At 34.7% G+C, this 22,241-nt stretch overlaps 1 protein-coding gene across 11 annotated transcripts in view; it reads left to right on the top strand.

The window, feature by feature from the left end:
• PDE4D (phosphodiesterase 4D) overlaps positions 1–22,241 on the top strand; it is a 586,915-nt gene that overhangs the window by 409,312 nt on the left and 155,362 nt on the right. The window contains exon 1 of one of the 11 annotated variants that reach the window (XM_004937256.5): positions 7,523–7,702. The exons of the other annotated variants lie outside the window; for them this stretch is intronic. Within the exon in view, the coding sequence (XP_004937313.1) occupies positions 7,614–7,702 (89 nt within the window). The 5' untranslated portion in view covers positions 7,523–7,613. Of the gene's footprint in view, positions 1–7,522; positions 7,703–22,241 lie in introns of those variants that run through there. 11 annotated transcript variants of the gene reach the window in all.

The following is a 22,241-nucleotide window of genomic DNA, read 5'->3' as shown; positions in this document are numbered from 1 at the left end:
GTACTGATGCAGTGCAGGTATTTAAAGTTATATTTAACAAGTAGCTTCACATATGAGGTTTTTGTTTTTTTTTTTAATATAAAGTATGCCTTTTGAGTAAATTTATTCAGAGAAAGCTTAGCATTTCATAGGAAGCTCACATTTTAAATCATTGTTTATGTATTTTGGACAAAAGTGTTGGTGGCCACTCATTTCTTGCAAGTAATCCTTCTGTCTTTTCTCAGGCTTTTAATCTACCATGTTGACTGTCATTCTAGTGTAATCATTTCTAGAATGTACAAACCAGGGCTGCTCCTAAAGTGCTGCCTTCTATCTTATTACGTTGACCCACAACATCAGAAGTGGATGTTGGCGGTACAGCAGTAGAGGTTGAACCTTCTCACCAATATCCCATTACATTTTGTTGCCATGTGACACATGGTAGCAGAGAAAGCAAAGGTGTGTCATTAAATCCCTCCATGAAAAAAAAAAAAAAAAAAAAAAAAAAAAGGCACTGATTCATCAATGCTTGCTGAACACTGATGAATATCAAACAATGGATGTGAGCACAGTGAGGCGGTGGGTGCTGTGTTTCAGCAGTAGTGATAGCAACAGTGTGTCACCTCTACTAGCACAAATGAGTACTGCATGCAGGCCTCTTGTTTGTTGCTGGCAAAAAATGAATAGCTAATAGTGGTGACTGTTGAAAAAGAGTAGCAAAGAATTTGTTCTATCAAGTAGTATTATTTTCCATGGAAATAAATGGGAGGCATAACTTTCAGAGCAACCTACATATATACCTTTGCTGAAGAGAACAAAACAAACTAATTCTTTATCAAATCGGTCCTGATCTGAGCTAATCCCTTTCCTCCTTTCTTTTGAATAAGACTTTGATACACTGTACATCCCCACTTAAAGTTTTAGAATTTTTCTCCAAAAATTTTGTATTATCTTTACAAAATATATTAAATTGCCAAACTGAGCATCAGGAGAATTGACGTATGTTTCTTGACTGTCACACAGGCTAGCAAAGTTAAGTTGCATAGACTTTAGACTCAGACTTCCAGTTAAAAGATTTTCCAAGTTGTGTTGGCAATATCAATTTTATCTTCTTGTGACTGGACATTGAAATATGATCTTTATTTCCATCTTTGCCAGAGATCACTTTTTTTTTGTCCATGATGCAAACAGAATTTTTTACTTATATCAAGAATAAATTCAGTAATTAAAATGCAGGATATATACCTACTATCTGCCCTTTACACTTTTAGATCCTAGGTAAACCATTCCAATCTTTTCCAAAGCTGCCCCGTTTTTGCCCTTGTCCTAAGGGAGAATTTCTCAAATTAACTCTGATCTAAGTGGCTGATGCAGCCACTGTTCTTCTGTTGCAGCCAGCTAGAAGTGGGTTCTGCCAAATAGTTCTAGAAATCCCACTGGAAGTATATGATTTGAAGTGTACAGGGCAAGGAATTACTCCAATTTATGAATACCTGTCAGGTCTTTGAGGAGTTAAGTGATTGTTTAAGGTCCCTTCAGACAACCAAAAGCTTTCCTCATTAATTTGCTGAATACAGCCTTTGCTTATTTGTGAAATCTCCTTTCAGTGAGCCAGCTTCAAACATGAGTCAGTGGTGCCTAGTAATCATTTGTACAAGCTCTTCAATTTCATTTGGACTAAAATTAGGTTCCTCTGTAATTCTTGAGATGTCATTTGTCCTTGAAGTATATCAGCACACCTTGAAAGAATGGATAAAAAAAGACGAGCTTTGATTTATGCATTAATTAAAAAAAAAAAAAGAAAAAAAGAAGAAAAAAAATACCACAACCTATATTGCTTTTCCCTTCCCTTCCCTTCCCTTCCCTTCCCTTCCCTTCCCTTCCCTTCCCTTCCCTTCCCTTCCCTTCCCTTCCCTTCCCTTCCCTTCCCTTCCCTTCCCTTCCCTTCCCTTCCCTTCCCTTCCCTTCCCTTCCCTTCCCTTCCCCCTTTCTCCTTTCCCCTCCCTCTCCCCCCCTCCCCTCCCTCTCCCCCCCCTCCCCTCCCTCTCTCCTTTCCCTCACCTTCCCCCTCTCCCTCCCCCTCCCCTTATTATAGGTAGTGTTGCTGTGCGTCTTTAAGGAAAGACCATTCCATTTCTGCTGGTACATTTTTAATGCCTTTCTTCTTCCTGTCTGGTATTACTACTTCATTTTCTAGGAAAGAATTTCACACTTTTTAATCTTACATTTAGCTCTCCCTGTGATTTACTTCCAGAGTAGACACAATTGTTTTGCTTTCCAAGCAAGAACTTTCTTCTGCAGTGCATAGCTTTGGTAGAAATAATCAGAACACCAAATTTTCTCTTGTTTTAAAATATAGCTACCATTTTTAACAATAATTTCCATGCTCCAGATATTTCAGAGGCCACAAATGATTGAGGACCAATTAGACAAAATATTTTTTATATGCATATTACTTCAGATAATTTTATCATCAGTAAGGCTAGCAGTGAGAAAAAATATATTGCTCTAACGTTACTATAAGATAAAATTCAGATATTTTGTGATGTTTTCAGAATTTCTGGTTAAGTTTTGTATTTACAGATATAAGTGAGGGAGTGCTTTTGCATTGCAGTTTACATGTCCTTATTCTAATAATGTTTAATCTGTGATTTTAACAAAGTTAAGTGGATTGCTGAGAATCTGGAAGGTAATGAAACCATTGCAAATTCATGAACACAGTAGAATGGATATGTAAAAGACAGAGGAGCAGGAGGCTATGCTAACTATTTATCACCAAAATAATATTAAGTGAAAGCACTCTGATGAATGCTCCAACCGTAGGAGTAGTATCAAGTATTATAGAACACTTCAGAAACTGGTTTCAAGTGATGAAGTCCTACAGAAATATTCCCAGTTAGCCATTCACATGACAGTCACTTTTTTTTTTTTACAAAAGCAAGGGCTGCAGAATTAATCATTAAAACCAGCAAGGGATTGTAACTAATAACAAGCAGAAAGAGCATATGGTAGAAACAGATAATAGTCTGGGTTAGAATCTTATTTAAGCTTACCAAAATATAATAAGCACATACAATTTTCTTGATACTTAGTCCCCAGTGATTTGTGTAAAGTAATTGTGATTTTTTTTTAATTGAATGCTTCAATAAGTATCATAAATAATAAATTTTGACTTTCTGACCTGCTAAAATAGATGAGACTGAAGAAAATATATTTATTTTTTGAGTGGGTTGAAAATTCAAACTTTTATTATTGCTCTAATTCAGAATTAAGGTGTTTTCATCTGGAATGATTCTATGGAATGATGGATGGAATGATGGTAAAAATACATCAAAGTAAGGACACTTCTTTCAGGAGAAAATACATTTCTCATGGAAGTCTAATATTTTAAACAGGAATAGTATAAAATATTCAATTTAGAAGAAATTTTACAAGCTTTGACTGGTGAATGAGTGAAATGTGAAAATAATTTTATCTGATTCTGAGTCTTATATATTCTTACCATTTCATTGAAGGTAGCTCAATATGAAACCCAAAGCACCATTTTGATACCACAGGAAGCTAAAATGCAAGTTTATCTTGTATTTAAGTGGTACATTGCTAATTCTTGCTTTCTTATTTCTTAGTTATTCATTTCCGTCTCAAAATGGAAAGAAAGGAGGGGGAAAAAATTGAAACTATTTTGTTAGCAATAAAATGTGCATAAATATTATTAAACTGTCACTTTTTAATACTGAGTAAATCATTTTTAGCTTCATAATGATCTGTGGCATTCTATTTGGGCATGTCCTACTAAATCATCAGGTGCTATCTGAAAACAGGAAATATAAGTCCAATTGGGAAAAACATCTATAAAATTGCATGTACAAATATGAACCATTATTTTGACTGCAGTGATCCTAGTTCAGACTCTGTTTCATCATTTCCAACTGTTTTTTGTTTCCTGCATCCACCACTACTTCATCTGTCAGAATGGGAACCAGTGGATGTGTCCACCTTCCTGTACAGCTCAAGAAACAGTTGTTTAACTTGCAGCCCATTTCATTGTGCCCTGGTGGGTTCAAATCCATACTACTGCCCATGCAGGACAGCACGTCCAATGAAGTGGATCAAACTGATCTAGGATGTTGTAATGAGTTGGACCTGACACACAAGAACAAGGCAATAGAGAGAGGCTATTTAAATAAATTATGGTAAGAGTCATGGTGGCCAGGTGCTAGTTATATTTCTGTTGTGTGCTCTGTCGAATAGCACAACATGTCAGAAATCCATGTCCTAGGTTCCCTGGGTTTAATCATATGAACAATGCATGGAGCTAAATCTGAGTAATGTCTGTGGAAGCACCACAGCCACCACTCATGAGTCTCCAGTTATTTAATGTGCAGACATACTGGGAGGAATTTACAGACAGAAGTTGGTCTTTTGAGTTTTAAAACGCTTCAAGGCACATCTGAAAAAGTGAACTGATTCTTTACAGATGCGTATGCTTATCACTAGACATGCTTACTAGGAAGAGGTTTTATACTCACATGACTGCTTAACTGGCCCCAAAGTCTAGGGTAGGTTTGTACATTGTTAATTTATGTTTCCCATTTTTAATCACAGAAAGTATTATTTTATGGTTCATCTATGTGAACATTTTCAGAAATAAGTAGCATCAGTTTTGGTATTTGAGGGAATAGTAGAAGATACATTCTCTTGTAGTAGTTGTCTCATTGTGCATGCTGTAAACTTGAAGCCATCAAAAATTATATAATGTAGTGCTGCCATTGAACAGCTAAGAGTTTGTATGACCAATAATGCAATACATGTCAAAAATGTAGTGCAAAATTTACAATCACAGAACTGTGCAGAACATCAAAAATATTGCACCATCAATGTTGATTACAGTATGCAGCTCTATGAAAAGCCTCATTTATCATGGACTGTAATGATTGGTTTTACCTATTTTAAACAAAACTAGGTATTTGTTTATTCATGTTATCAAGCTATTTTTCCTCAAAGCATTGCCTCCAAATAACTACTTAATGTCCTTAATGATAAATCACTTTATGTTCTTTGAGTGTTTCAGGAATTGTTTTCTTTCTTCCTCTCTCTCGCTCTTTCTTTAGAAAGAAGGAAAGCCAAGCCTCATTTCTGCTAAAGTTAAGGTGTATTACAGAGTTGTTTCAGTTCCTTGAATTTCCATAAATTCTGTGATTTGTCTTGATACAGTGATCTACTGCATGCAAAAATATAGTGTAAATAAGTGTTTTTGATATCAAGGTATAAATTTAGTCTGTAATAATCTTGTTGTAAGAAGATTATTTCTGTGACCTTATTGTGGTTGGCTGCGTTAGCAGGTTTGCTGAAATAATGAAGGAAGGGCACTTACAGGGACAGAGAAAAGATAGCTGATAATAAGCATACTTGCATACTTGGTTCTATTTTCTTGGGGAAAAAAAAGAGAGAGGGAGAAAAAAAGGAAAAGAAGAAGGGGGAAAAAAGGAAAAGGAAGAGAAAAAGAAAGAGAAAAAGGAAATAAAAGAAAAAGAAAAAAAGAAAAAGGGGAAGAAAAAGGGAAAGAAAAAAGAACAGGAAAAACAAAAGGGAACAGGAAAAAGAAAAACAAAAAGAAAAAGAAAGAAAAAGAAAAAGAGAAAGAGAAAAAAGAAAAGGAAAAGGAAAAAGAAAAAGAAAAGAAAAAGAGAAAGAAGAAGAAAAAGAAAAGAAGAAGAAAAAGAAAAAAGGAAAAAGAAAAAAAGAAAAAGAAATAAACGGTGATCAAAGTCGTTTTTAGATAGAATGTGAAAAGGAAATATACCTGGAAATATTTAGTTATTTAGGCTGCAAATACAAAAACTCAGTCCACTTTGGATTTATTTCACAGAGAGTAATGATAGATTTTGGCAGGAATCACATCCATTATTATTATTCGCTTGTGCTTTGGCTGGGTTAGTGATTCAAATCTTAAATGCTATCCTGACTGTGAAGAAGTCTGTAGTTACCCAAAGAGCAGCACATAAACCATTGCTTGAATGGTCAAAGTTCGATTCCTGTGTGTATTAGACACTATATTATTACATTTAATTACATAGGATATTCATTAACTTGCTTAAGAATTTTGTGACTTTTGGCCCAGAAACTGATTTTACTTATGAATCTGATATGTTCAAGGATGATCTTGTTCTGTGATTAAATTTATTGTCTACTGACTATTGGCTCTGTAGGATATTTGTGTTACATGAGAAGAACAGTTCCTTCTAAGAACAAAATATGCACAGTTATAGTATTTTTTCTGGACAATCTAATTTCTAACTTTACCCTTTACTATCAAGATAGCACATTTCATCATAAATGAATCATAAATTCAGCACATTCATAACTAATTGATAGACTTTTCCCTGAGAGTTTATTATTCTCTCTCTCCAAACTTTGCTGGTAGAGCCCTGAATATTCCTAAATTATCATTTTTAATGTTGTGGGTGAATACTCAGTTTCTTCTCCATTGATTTTCTTATGAGGATTGGCAGGGGACCTGAAAGATGATCAGGTCCTACGTTCTGTAGGATAAGGGAGGCTAGATAATGCTGCTGGCCTTGCTGACACTGTGTAAGTTGGTGATAGAATTGAATTGTAGGTTCTTATTCACATTACCTGCACAGTACCTAATACTAGGCTGAAATGAGTTTAAGCTTGAATTATTTGAAAACAGTAAAACAAAGAAATAGATACCAAATCAGAATATCTGAATTCTGTTTGGAATTCAGAGTGACCGTAGCTAACAGCAACCTGAGTTCAGCAATCAGTCACTGGCAGTTACTCAGAAAGGGGAATGGTGTCTTTGAGAAAAGCTGCCAAGAGGCCTGAAAATTACCAGTCTGAGACTTACTTTCTTAGAGTGGCTGATCTCTTATAGATGATTAAGCCCTTTCAGAAAAGCTGCTTAGTGATATAAACTGGTTCTCTTTAGAAACTGTGGGGAAGGAAGACACACTTGAAGAGAGTTAAGAATTAAACAAAGAGCAATTTAGGGGTTTAAGAACATTTTCAGTATCAGTTTTATTTCCTGGCTACTGGCTTTTTACAGTGCTGAAGAGAAGAACATTGGAGAATAGAGGGAATTTTAACTGTGGATAATGTTGGGGGGTTCTTTTATTTATTGTTGTTTTTTTTAATATATATGCATTCTTTTTAGCTGTCTGATGCCAACTTGTTCTTATTCTGTAGAAAAAGAAACATTTTCAACAGATTGTGAAGAGTTTGAAAGCCTTTTTCAGGGCTGCAGTGAATAGTCAAGAGTGCTGGCTGTTTCTCGTTTGCCTTAGTTCTACAGTTCTGTGCTCTTTAGTGCCTGCTATAACCAGCCAAGGATTTACCATAAGAGTACCCACTTGAATAATGAGATAAGAGGCCTGAATATAGGAAACGTTTGCGCAAAGGGCAAGTCTCATGCAGCAGGAAATCCCAGTTATCCCTTCTAGTCTGTGCTCTCAGCCAGCCACATCTCTGCCAAAGCATACCATAGGAAAAGGACGTTCCCTTACACAGTTACAAGTGCTTCATGACTAGTGCGGGGCACGTCCAGTGCAACTGTCCTGCTTCCCCGCTGATTAATATATTTCTTAGACAATTTTAGAATTTTATCTTTGCTGATGGCCTTTCTGTGGGATCCTTTTGGAGCCTATATCCCTCGTCCATCTCCAAGAAATAAGATGAGATTTCGCTTTTTGAAGTCCTACAGGTATCTCTTCTAATGGCTTATGGTGTAATTGGCATAGATAATAAAGGCAGCTGTTTTTTTTTTTGTTATTTTTTTTACAGGATTTCAGTAAATAAGAGCCTGGAAATGTCTTGTATTAGTTTTGACTCCTGCTATTTCCTTGAGTTCAGAAGGGCTTTGCTGAACCTGTATAGTAGGAAAATAGTGTTTCCGTGTTATTGTGTATTAGTATAAATAAGTGGCCATGGAAGTTTATGAAACTGAACTATTAAACCAAATAATAATTTTGAATTTATTATTTGCACTCCAAATCTGAGAAAAGGTACAGAGTAAGATTTATGTCAGTGTTCATGTGAAAGTACTCATTCTAGATACTATAAGTACTTATCGGAAAGTAATTTATACAGTTATAAAAATGACTCCTAACTAAGTCAGAAGTAGTTAATCTTTAGTGGTGATGGACTTTTACTGATTTGTGCAGCCAGAAAGCCAGATTTGTTAAATATTTTTGTGTTCAACATGTAAAAAGTATAATCACGATAAAAATACACAGATTCTGTTTTTACCTTAGCTGATATTCACAAATGGCAACATCGAAGTGTGTTTTTTAGTATTTCTTGTACTGCTTTCTGCAAATGCATCAATACTTGTATTCCAGGTTCTTTGCTTTTATCTATAATAGATGTAAAATAAATTTTAAGGTTTGAAATTTTTAAAGATCCTCCCACTTGTATATAAGACATTGTAGAACGTATTAAGTATAATCTTCAATATTCATTGAGACATAGTCGCAGTTATTTGCACATATGTAAAATATCAAATGCCCATGAGGAAATTGCTTTAAGTGAGGTTATCAGTGGCACTGTCAGCGTAAATACTATCAAAAAATTGGCTAGATACAATCCAGCATCTCACAGTGCTTTCTTTGCCAAAACTAGATAGTTTATACAGAGGGAGCTGTTTTTATCACACACACACACACACACACACACACAAAAAAAAAAAGTAAGAATAACGAATAATGGGATTTGAATAGAGAATTAATGTATGGTATCCGTTACGATTTTTTTTTTTAGATCACAATTGGATCATATAATTTGATTAACATTCTCTTAAGGCAGTATTTTTATCATTGTAAACTTATTATTATTATTATTTTGCTTCAGAAATCCCAGTAATATCTTTTAGAATCTTCTATCAATGTTTGAGAAGAAAAAAATTACATCAGGTAGCATGTTAGTATACGATATCCTTTTTTTATGATTAACTTTCATAAATAGAGCACACTGTCTATTTACATTTCAGTCTAACAAGAGTAGCCTTAGAAGTTGTTAATAAAAAGAAAGTCTTTCCTGAACTTCACAGATGGGAATGAATTTTGTTTTACCATAGCAATAGTGTTACAGGCTTGTTTTCCAGGGGCTCTAAAGAGTTAGCGTGAGGTTGATGGTAATTTTTTAAAAGCTGAGGCATAGTTGTGTTATTTAGTGTCAACCATTTCTTTTTATTAATTAATTTAAACATAACTTTTGACAGAGGATTAAAAAGAAATAAAAAATAAAGATATACATATTTATGTCACTGCCATAGCTCCATTCACACTGTAGGTTATATTTAGAAATCTACTACAAAATTTTACAGTACACAGTCCCTATGTAATTTAATAATCTTGTTTATGTCAACTGGCAGCTCTGCTCACGTCACTGAACTATCTGATGTCAAGGAGCTTTGGTTTCTAGAACAGAATACCTGATAGTACTGTCCAGGCTTTCCATAACTAACACTGTTGAGTAAACCATGCCATTCTATTTTATAATCTTAGTTTAAATTGTGAAGTTGCCTATGATTTTACAATGTTTTTTTGTTACATTTTGGTCAAAAACATAGTGTTTCCCCTTTGATATACTCGGAAAACTATTGATTAAATGAATCATTGTGTTTTCCACTTCCATGTTTCCTTTTTGAAAGATTATGTGATACATCTCTCCTTCTCTTCAAATACTGATTTGAGTTTCTTTGCTGAGCAGCAAGTACAGGGGGTTGCATATGTGCTTGTAAGGATCGTGGAACAACTAGGTTAATGGAAGTCTCTAGGGACAAGAAAAAAATGTTTTGATACAGAACAGTTTTTCTAGGAAAAGCTGGAATGCAACACAGTTACACAGAACTAATCTTCCTCTGCCCTTCCCATTGAATAAACCACAGTTTGAAGCCTCAACAATTGCCCTGTGAAAGCAGACCCCACCCCCACCCCCCCCCCCCCCCAAAAAAAAAAAAAAAACTTGTAGAGGTTCACTTTGATTCATTATCCTCCAGAAGTGCAGTGTTCACAGCATCAGATGTAAAGCCAAGGCCAGGCCAGTGTGCTTCACAGCTAAGAAACCACAGGAGACTGCCAAACCATAATGTGATTTCAGTATATTTTTCTAGGTTGGAGAAAGAGAAGACTTGTTCATTTTTTTTTTTTTGAGATAGATGCATGCCCATCTGCCTCTCTGGTAGATGAACATTCTTCTACCCCAGTACAAACAAAATATTTGTAAATCTTCATGACGTTTCCAGATGACACAGACATGCTCACCTCCTTTTTTATTGCTGTTTTTTTTTTAAGTCCTTGAAACCCTTTAACTGAAGCCAACTTCGTATCCTGAAATGCACACACAAATCATGTTTTCTCTAGCATTTAACTTTGCTCAGAATTATACCACTAGAGGTGGCTGTAAAAACTATGTTCTGATAGTAGCACAGTTATCATTTAGAGCCTTCTGAGGCCCCTGAAGAAAGAACACTGGCAGAAGCTTTCTTTGTGGCCTCTAAATCTTATAGTGCATAAATGACAAAGAACTATAACACTTATGACTATTTTATTTATGACCTACACATAACCAAGACATATGAATAAGAACATGTTATACAACACTCAGTCCTGTTAAAAAGACCCTCCCACTGTCGTAACAATAAGTCCTCAGGATCACTTAGAAGATTCACCATTGGGAGCAGGATTTGCCCTACATACGTGGCTGGACATTAAATCTTCTATCACTGTAAAGGATTTGCAAATAACTGAGTGGAAATCTGAGTAAAATCTGTTTGAATAGATACTGGCAGTAGTATGCATTAAATTGAATAATCAAAGACCTAGTCAGTTTTTTAAAATTATTACATTGTCAGAACTATATCTTCATTTAAATAGCTGTGAAGATGCACTTCCTGAGATAAAACAAAAACAGAAAGGTTCTTTGTTGCTATATGTCTTTTGTTGTTGTTGTTCCTTTCTCTGTTCTCTGTTTTTCTTCTTTGGCTGCCATCTGTCATATTTCCCTGGACCAGAGGAATGGTCATGTGGCTGAAGCCACTGCCAACACCACTTCTGCAGCCAGCTGCTCAGGGCATTCGTACGTAAGGAGGCAGATTCACTCTTGCCAGATAATGGTACTCCAAGCCACTAAACTCTCAGGAGCTAAGCTGTAAATGGAATATATCCCTCAAACAACCGTTTTCAGGAATTCCTTCTCTTAGGGGCTTTCTTAATGATGCCAAAGCTTTCTTAGCTATCAGAGTGTAATACTCTAACTTCTTTTGTTATTACCAGCCTTGCAATAAATTGGAATAGAAATCAGATTAAAGTTTATTATTTTATTTATTATGGATTAAAGTCCCAATACACTGGAGCTAGTTTGCTTCTTTATGACTAGTCTCTCACCAATGTGTGAGAAATGAAATTTTTGAATGCACAGGTGTGGACTTTTCTAGCTAACATGATGAATCAGGCAATTGCTTCATTTTCATCTCAGAAGTTCTGTAATTCAGAAGATGTCACATCACTTAAAATGATGTTTTGAGCCTAATTCAGATTTATTTTCAATAAAACTACACGCCAAAATTTCATCATAACCAATTCAAACATTTGATTATGTTAACTTGAAATCCTTGGGAAAAAAGAAAAAGAAAAATAGCAGGGCTTATTGCTGGTCAGATTAAAAAAGAATAGGAAGATAGGTGCAAATGAATCATACTTGACACTTGGTGTTGCTGTAAACTTATATCCTTGGCAAAATTGCACAGACCATGTTTCAGAACTAGTTCCTAAAAACTCAACAAGTCAAGTTACAGCACATGGGTCCCCAACAGCAGGAAGAACTTGAAGTAGTATTTTCTAAAGCTTCAGACTGTGCTTGTATTTCTTAGGCTTGATTGATCCTCACAGAGATAAGTTGAGTCAATCTATCATAGTGTGACAAGTTAACTCCGTCAGTATTTCCCATTTCTTCTTTGGACTAGCAATACTAGATGCTTGTTTTGTGGGTCTTTTGTTGTTCTTAATATCATGAAAGAGATTTAGCTAATGTTGAATGAACAGAAAACTGAAGTATACGTACATAGAAATTTCATCATTAAGGTTTTTCTAGTTTCTGTTGGTGTAAATTCTAGTAGGCAAGACTAATGGTAAGCTAGAACCTGTATGAAGAACCATCAGGAAATACAGACTGAAGGAAACTATGCTAAGTAAGGTTGCTATGGTTTACAATAAATAACTATCTTGGCTTTGCTATTCTATATCTAATACTATTACTGCATGAAGTTGATGTTCCAGATTAAACTGGGAGTAGTCTTTAGGATCCCTTCGAGTAAAGAAAAGGATTTAACTAGCCATTAACATTTTTGATTTACGAATTTTAGATGTCCATAGATATTTATGTTAATGTCAAGACTGTCTGACTCGCAATTCCCTTATGTATAACAAATTCTAGAAGCACTATAATTAGATCATCCAATCTGATACCCAACACATCAAGAACAAGCTAATGCTAGTTCAGCATGTACCATGTCAAAATGTAGTTAATTTCAAGAAACTGCATTATAGAAGAAAACTATTATGGGAGTAACCTGTAAATGTTAATTTTATGCCACTGTAGAGTATGTTTATATCCATTGTGGATCTGAATACATTTTTTATTGCAAAGGAAATTAAAATTCTGAAATTTCTTGTTGGAATTAGTAAATACAATTTATTTCTTAGCCCCAGAAATTTCGGTCTTAATGTTTTGGTCATCTGTGTGAAAACAGTATGTGAGCTCTAATAGGGAACTTCTGCAGTATGGCAGAATGTAATTGAAAGCTGTAATGTGCCATTCTTAATGTGCCTTTAATTCAATGAGTAAAAAAAAAAAAAAAAAAAAAAAAAAAAAAAAAGCATGGTATATAAAAAATGAATATACAAAAAAAAAAAAAAAAGATAACAAAATAACACCAAAAGACAGCCATGGCTTTTGCCCACATAGAACATTCTAGCACACACAGCAGTCCAGTGTCCTTATCCACGAGGCCAGCTATATTTCATAGCAGAGGTGGTCCATGGCAGCTAATCCAGTCTCCTGGCCTGTATCTGCAGCCATCAGGAAATGTTTGAGAAGGAATAGCAAGAAGCTTTCTGGTTACAGTGTAATATTCCTTGAGAGAAAAAATTCAAGTCTCCAGCAGATCCTAACAATTAGTGTTTTCTGAAATGATGCTAAGGTTTTAGTGTCTGCGTTGTCTTTGGACATTGGCTTTCACAGGTGAACTCTCTGTGGAGTGTAAACATTTCTTTGTTCTGTTTTCATCGTTTGCCTTCTAGTATTTTTTTTTTTAATAAAGATTTTGTGACCTTATGTTGGTAAAAGTGTTAGTTGCTGTTTTGTGTATTTATATGCTCCTCCTTTTCATCAGCTTTCCAAGTTATCTATCCTTTCACTGCTTCTTTTTACATGGAAATATTGTCACTTCTATATCATTATGTTGATCTGTCTCTTCTCCTAGCACAATTTTCCTTCTGATACTCAGTGACTAGAAGGAAACACTAAGCTTCTAATGAGGATATCTTTGTAAATAAAGCTGTGAACCATATTTTGAACCATAATGAACCATAATTTTAAAGATGTTTCCAGTGTAATATTTCCATTGTTACCACCTATTTCACCTTTAATGTAGTTTAACAGATTTGCTGAGTAACAAATATTGAATCCTGAGCAATTATCTCCCATTCCTTGAAATACCTGATAGTCTCTGTACTGACATGTTTAGACACTGCATTTTGAAAAGTGTTGAATAGTCTCAGTTCCAATGCAGTGTAATTTTTCTCCTATTCCATGTCTATCCATTCTCTTTTTTTTTTTTTCCGAGTGCAGTTTACAAGGACACAATATTGAATGAAGGTAACAGGAATCTGTGGGAGGTGGAATTTCATTCCAATTTTCATTGGAAATTTTACTTTTCTGAAAGAAATTCTTCTTGAATGGCCAGTTTTACACAACTTTCTATGGAAAGAACACTTCTGTTTTAAGATGAAGAAATCTAAAATGTGATTAAGACTTTTAGCCTCTTTTCTCCAGGGTTCCTGGCTTGCTGGGAGGTCAGAGAGTCCTTCAGGCAAGCTGCCAGAAACTGAGCAACCATAAACAGGAGACATATGCTTCCCATCAACTGTCCTATACACTTGGTCATTAATACATGTGTATGTCTTTTTGTGTATATATACACCTATATATGTGTGTCTTATATCTGCCTGAAGCATACACATGTAAAGCTATATACATATATCCTACTTTAGAATGAATGAAGCATCAGAAGTTGGTCAGGAAGAAATAGTGCTTACTGTAATGTTTGTCCACATGAACTCTGCTTCACTCTATTTATTTATTCATTTAATTTGCTACATTTCCAGTCAGTACTCAGCTTTTTCGTGGCTTTGCTTTCACATACTTGGTACAAATTTCTGTTGAAACTGCAAAAGCAGTGACATGGCAGAACAAACAACAGCATAGCTGAAGAATATCTGTCGTTACTCCCAAGCAGGAGTAACGCTAGCTGAAGTTGTGTAGCTAGTGAAGAAACCAAAAATGGAAGAAAGAAACACTACTTAAATGGGATATAATTGTTTTCAGATGGAGAATGGGAGGCCCTGTATTGCCTTGGATATAACATACGTGGATATAAATCAATAAATAATAAAAAGAAAAATGCAAAGTCGCTCCAGCGTGAGCTACATGTGTGTTGCTGTAATATGCCCTCTAAGTCAGACTGTGAATACAACTTAAACTGCAGTTGCTGGATGGTAAGCCATGCCAGATTTTTTAGTGTCCTCATGACTTCATCTGAAGGCACTTTTTCCTTCCTTCTGCTCTTTCCAGACACCATTATGCACCTAATTCCTTATTATAAACTGCTGTGGAAGTACTAGCAGCCACAAAAATCACTTGGGCACATTGGCATACTTCCACAGCTTTTGCATTGTCAGGAATTATGTTTGGCCAACATCAGATCTACTGCAAAAAGCTTCTCACCCACTGAAAATGAGAAAGTTCACACTCCAAAGAAAACCTTGCTAGTTTCATAAATTGGTGAATACTTCTGCACATGACCAATTCGGGTGTGCTTGGAAGCAAGGACAACTGGCTGACTAAAGCTTCCATTCTGACCAAAGAGTAATGCATCTCCAGGGAATTAGAGCTTTTTTATTCAAATCAGAAATACTCCATTCTCTTCCATTGAATGCAGTTTTCTTTTCCTTATGATAAACTGAATGTGGCAATACATGGAACTTAAAATTACCAATTATAGTATGAAAAATACAGCAGGATCTGCTAGTGAGACAGCTCTGGTGTCAGGCAGAAGCATCGCATTGAACTGAAAAATATGTAAATGATGTAGTTTCTGACCTTAATTCATATGACACTAAAAGTCTCTGATATTTTCTTATGTTTATGTGGTTTTCCTAAAAGTGAAAACATGTTTCAACTTCTAATGGAGTTTCTAGGTAACCATCTAATTACATCGTTTTTCCTTGCTTTTTGCTCATCTTACTCATAAGCAAACAACAAAAAAATACAATGAAAAGAATGTGGTTTTGGAAAAGCTCAACTAGAAAATTAGAGAAGTCAGCTGTTCTAAGTAACAAAGCCCATCCATTTTATGTCGTGTACTGGAAGGCAAGCCAAATGTTTCAACATCACTTGAAGCAGGATTGAATAGTAAAAAAAATTGATAAATTGAAAACTTGAGTCGTCTGTAGGGCAACAGAAGATAAAAGCAGAGAGTCGGGCTTACTAGTAGCACAGGAAAAAAGCTAAGTTTCTTCTAAATCCTGTAAAAGGGAAACCCTCCCATGAATATGCTGTGAGATGTTCAGAAATGATGAGTTCCTAAACCAAATTGTCTATTCAGGATCATTTCCTTGAAGCTGAGAATTAGGGAGAAATTTAGCATTTTACTACCATATGTGGTTAAATACGTCAGCATTCATAATGAAAATACAGACTTTTGCCTTTTCTTTCTGATAGAGAAAAAATGGCAGTCATACCTTCTCTTAACATTAGTCTCAGCATTCAGATGAAAACCTTAATCAGAAAATCACACAGTCTTAATGAAGCTATTAAGTTGAAAGCAATATTTTTTCCTTATTTCCTCTTGTCTACAGTCCCTTTTTAAGCTTTCTTCCATATAGAGCATCTATTGAAACATGGCTTATTTTGAGGCTCTTTACAATTTAGCATAAAAATGCATTTTGTTCTTGTTTTTGATAAACTCTGCCTGGGATCAAAGATACAGAAAGAATTCTAACTAGATTGATTTTACAAATCAAATCCAAGCACATTTTAATGAAAGAAAAATAATATTTAGTGTTTGTAATCAAGAGTATAAGTGATATAACACAACTGGTGTACTGATACTTGGAGTTAATAGCAAAATTTAATGTGATCTCATTAAGTTCTTTTTCCAAAATACAAAATTTTAGATATGTTAGAGAAGCATATACCCTTGTGATCCACCAAGTGCTTAAGCTTTACCCCCCGCATTTTTTCTTGCTAGGCTGTCCTTGCTAGAATATTATTTACAATAAAATGCTAATAGAAGAATATATATATGTTTATGCTTTGCATACTTTTCTAGTCAGAATCTTAAATACATCACACACTAAGCTGCCATAGCATATACAATTGAAATAGAAAAATATATTAATCTAGGTAGTGTCTGTTAAACAGAAAATCATACAAGAATACAAATCTTTTCTATGCCAAATGTCAAAAGATCTATGTTTCTGTAAATTTTGATACAAAGCTCTTTTTGAGGTGTCTTGATGGTATTAGAAAGTGCTAGCCCAGTTGGTATTAGTGAGAGATTTTTGGTGGCTCTGGTTTTTCCTTGTTTGTGTCTACACAGCAAATAAATCAATCCCAAAGTCCTTCCAGCTGATGAACTAGGAATAGCTGGCAGGACAATGTTGATACTGTGATTACCAATACTAATCTGTGCTACTCCACTCTCATTTGGAGCGGTCCTTGGTCCAGATCTCAGGTGGTCGATGGTAATTCACAAGTCATTCTCAGATATGCTTGGGAGACTCTTAAGTGGCCCAGGCCAGTGTTGTGGCATAGATCTAACAATGAGTAATGCTAGCAAAGTAAAACAGAACTCTTCAGAAACTGACAAAAAGAGATGATAGTGGCAATGTGGGTTGATGGAAACCAGAGCAATACAGAGATGTTGAAGTAAAAAGTCTCAAAGCAAGGACATCCATATTTAATACTTACATTTCATATGTGCACTGTATATGAGTAAACCTCCATTAAGAACTTTCCAGCGTCTTTCAACTCCATTAAAGTAAGCTATCATAGCTTTCTATTGGATTATATTCTGATAGTGTGTGTCACAGCACTGTCAATCTCAAATTCTTAAAGAAAAAGAAGAGTAAAAAAAAAGAGTCTCAAGTGTTTAAATCTAAAAGGGCTTCCCAAAGCCAGAAAAGCTTGGAGCTTGATTTACATGCAGTTTGAGATTTTTGTACAACTGCTGGACTTCAGGAGCTTTAATGAAAATATCACAGTCTGTGATACTAGAAATAAAGTTTTAGAAGTTGGCAAGTTTGGAAGTTGGCAATCATACATTTAATTTATTCATCCAAAAATCTACTTTTTTTCAATAAGGGTTTTCAATGCAATATGAACAGTGGAAGAAAGCTCCAAACTGGTCATCATGATGTTGGACTACTTTGAAGTATTTGTTTCTTTCAAAGTACAGTACCTAGGTAGTCCAGTGATTAACCCAGGCTGCTATCCACATGCAGCAGTCCCCAGCCTCTTCTTCCCTGATATCCTTTCAAGATGCAGATTTCCCAGCTGTACAACAAGACTATTTTAAGATGTAAAGAGAGAAATAGACTATTATAGAAAAGCTGTACTTTCCATTGAGAAAGAAAACTACTAAATTTGTATTCTCTTCATCACTTCAAAGCAACAGTTGGTCTTTGACCAAAAAAATATTTTATAACTTGGATTATACATTTGAATTAATCTGTCATTTTGATTTTAGTTTATAGTAGCTAATGTAAGTTTAAACTAAGGAGGATAAAAGGTAGTCAGAGAATGTCAGTGAAAATATTTATTACAGTGAAGAGCACTCTGATGTGATCACAGTTTGCCAGTTTACCTTTAATAAAAAGAAATATATGGGTGCAATACATTGTAAATAATTTCACCAAAACACTTCTAAATATTCAAGATAACATTTATTTTGGATAAAACAGATTATTTTGATCCTGTAATATTTAGTTCACCATTAAGTTTCATACACTCTGTTGCTATAAAAGGATAAGAGCCAAGCTGCTTCCAAGTAGACACTTTCAGTAAGACACCATCTTGATCATGTTAGCTTTCTGTGTGTACAGAGTCACCTCCCTCAAAATAGCTTTTCGTTGTAATAACATAAGCAGTTTGTGGCAATAATGTAAACCATTCTAGGGCATTTGCCTTCAAAGTCTTAAAGATCTTACCCTGCATTTGGTGCATCATCTTTATTTTTGCCTTTATATCTGATAGCTTAAGGAAGTGAAGTTATAATATACTGTCAGTGACTTTATGTCTCTTTATACACTTAGAACAGGGATTTTTTTATTTTTTTTTCTGTAAAGTTTTTACATCTGTAGTTTATGAGCATTTTCATATTCAGTACTTTTAGTTACAACCTAAATAACTGTCTTTCGTTATACTTATTATCTGTTCCTGTTTTCTAACTGAAGTATTTGCAGAATTTTTGCTTTGTTTCTAGATTATATTTCTGGCTACCAAATTGCTTGCTTTAGTTATCTACTTTCTGTTTGTTCTATGTATACATGATATTACTGCAATTTGATTTACAGTTGATGGAGTAAGGCATTGTAGAGACCACATTTATGGAAAAATGTATTTCCTTACCTGGCAGGTAGATAAAGAAAATGCTGTGATAATTCTGTGTAATGAAAATAATCTTGTGATTTACTTCAGCTTTGTCAATATACTTTTAATTTAAAATTCAAAATATTCTGATGCCATTTGTCATCTGCAAATGTTGAGTTGCACGGTAGCACCTGCAGACTCAGAACTGCAAATTAAGAAATGGATAACTACAGAAAGTTAAGAGGAGTCTAAGAATTAACTTTTACAACTTTAATCTCCATATTTGCTCTGGTTATATTATAGGAAGATATGGGACAAAGGGAGTGGGGAGGAAAAAACTGTTAGGGAGGAAAAAAAGCATTCAGATGAAAGAAGTGATAGACTGCAATGATGTATGACCATTGTCTAATCAGTGATTAGAAAAAGTTACACTATACTGCTACAGCTCAATTATTTTGTTTCTCCCATTAGTAGGGATTAAATAGCTGCCCAGATACCTAGAACCTTTCAATCCACTGTACCTCTTTTTGGCAAAGCAAGATTTGCAGCTCTCCTGGAACAGAGTTGGTGTCCCTGGAGCTGACAGTCTGCTCCACTGAGTTATCCTCATGGGTGCAACTTAAAAAGTTCAGATATATGTTCACCTTCTCTGAATATAAATTACCTTCTAATTATTTGTATAGTAAATAACTGCAATTTGTTTAATAGCCAAGCATAGCCACCCCATGTTGCCAGTAGCAACAAGCACCTTGATGCCGATTTAGATTTAAGTAAAACCTTACAGAAAAAACCTACCTGTTTTGTACGAAAACAAGGCAGGCCAGTACTGCTGCCATGCAAAAAGTTTCTCTTATGAGCCTTTGTAATCATAGCATTTAAAAACTTTTGTATTAGCTCTGTGTTTCTCACAGACACCTTGATTGCAGAAGAATTTATTTTATTTCTTTTTCTAAACAACATTCACATGGTGACTTTCATATCAGGATGTAATATTTTGGTCATAGCTCTTGCTGACATGTAACTGTAAAAAATATATGCTAGTAACTCCTTCAACTAAATTTAATCAAAAGTACAGTAGAAAAAAAACTAAAGATATAAAAAGAGATATTTTTAAATAAAAGAAATACAATTACAGTTACAATTTCATTATCGTTGCTGGGAACTTAATTTACATACTTAAATGTTTTATTGTCCAGGTCACCAAAATGACCTGCAAGTGTTGACTCTCTCTGGAATATTGACTCATATGACGAAAGCAGCAATCGTTCTCTCCACATGTCCCTTGGGTCTGTGCACTTTAAAGCAATAGGTGCTTAAAAGCAGTACAGTTTGAGCTCCTTTCCTCTTTGAACCAGTGCAAAGTGATCTAATCAATGTTGTAAAAATTCAGGTCATGTAAACATATCACCATCAAACCCTGCATTAATCTTCAATCTTTCTGAGGTGGTATGGAAAGTCAGGTTTTGTTGTTGCTGCTTTCCATTTCTATTTCAAATACCAAACTTCTACCTAATTTTTCCTCCCCAAAAGGAAAAATTCTGAAGGACAAGTAGGCAGTGCAGTGTAGCTGTCAGGCACTGTTCAATGTTGAATATTTCTAACCCTATTATACAGAAGCCAAATATGCTATAAATACAAATCTACATAATATTCATCATTTGGCCTGCTCTCAAGCCCATGAACAGTCTTGTGTAGCACACTGCTGTTACTCTAGTATAATAGCCTGAAGTGTAGGGAGAAAATTTCAGAAATTGGCTCTTTGACTTCTATTTGGTTTGGCTCATCTTCACATGTTTAGTTAGATCTTTAGTACACGAAGTAGATAATTGTTATAATAAAGTGATTTTAAAAAATAGAGATAGCTCAGCTTCTTACTAATTATACTGGCAAATTTACAGAGAAAAGTGTTTTCCAAGGTACGTGTGAAATCATACTGACTGAACTCAACATGAAGATGAATGGGAGAAAACTGACATACAACATTAAAAAACTCAGATTGATTAAAACCAAAGAAAATAGCTTGACTTCATTAGGCATAGAACATCATTAAGCATGAAATTCAAGTTGATTACATGGGGGTATAGATGTCTTCAAATTACTAGCTTTCATATTTTGAAATTTGAATACATCTATACTCCCATGTAGTCCATCTGAATTTCACACTTAATGATGTTCTAAACTTTTGACTATAATAATAAAATTTAAAATGCTCCATTCTTATAAGCTTATATAAGTATCATCTAACTTCTGCTAGCATTCAAAATACACTGGTGGTTTTACAAATCACAGCAAGAAGCACACTGATGTCTGAAGAATGTGTAGTTTTAAAATGTTGAAAAACCACCAAAAGTTTATATCAGCGGTAGTTTTTAACAATGTTTGGAATATCAAACACTGCACAGCTTTCTGAAAAGCTAAAAACGTGTATTAAATTCAAAGGATAAAAAAGCCATTTACTGTTGAAAATTTTAAATTAAATCTTTGTAAAAAATTCTGTAAATTATTTTCCTGTAAGCTGTTATTATATATTTAGAGAGGTTTCTTTTTTAAGTAGTTTTCTGTATAATTTACACAAACATATATATTTATAATAATTATAATTAGAAGAAAATAAAAATCTAGGATGATTTTTGCAGTTCAGTATGCTTTGTTTTTTATTTTTTCTTTGAAGGTTGAACAGAAAACTGTAGGAAAAAAAAAGAAAAGCAGTTTTTGAGGAGATCTTTTGTAAGAGAAGTTTAAAGGGGGTATGAAATTTCATAGGGACTTTTCCCCTGCACACAGAGTTCGCATGAAAAGAGCACAAGGAAGTGCTTGAGAAAATAACAACAACAACAAAAAAAAAAGGCAGCTGAACCTGCTATTATCAGAATTATGCCAGTTGTTAGGCAAACTAATAGATACAGAAAAATGTAAGCAATTTGGAGGAAAGAAAATGAAATCTATATAGAGAAAATATCACATATGAGAAAAGGAGGAAGACTATAGGGACATGCAAATGGAATTATACTGCTGAAGCAGCAGGTCAGGAAGAAGTGGCAGTTTTTGCCTTGAAAATGGTGATTTCAGACAAGTCTGGTGGGGAGGACGTGGTGAGAGTTTAATTTCAATGTGACTCTTGGAAATATTTTCCCAATGGAAGTGAGGATGTTTGGATATATTGTGGCTCGGCCAAAACAAAGGACCAAGGCTGAAATTATTGTAGGATGTCATAAAAAAAAAAAAAAATGAAGTGGTATCCACATGACAGAAAAAAAATGAGTGAAGTAATGCTCATTTAAATCTCAGCTGCTTGTAAGGGGATATCAAAAATAATGGCAGAAACACAGCTGATGCTGCTAGAAATGCTACTTAATGACTTCTTCAATATA

This window comes from Gallus gallus, chromosome Z (assembly GCF_016699485.2).
Source record: "Gallus gallus isolate bGalGal1 chromosome Z, bGalGal1.mat.broiler.GRCg7b, whole genome shotgun sequence".
Lineage (NCBI taxonomy): Eukaryota > Metazoa > Chordata > Aves > Galliformes > Phasianidae > Gallus > Gallus gallus.
This window is presented reverse-complemented; position numbering and strand designations above follow the sequence as displayed.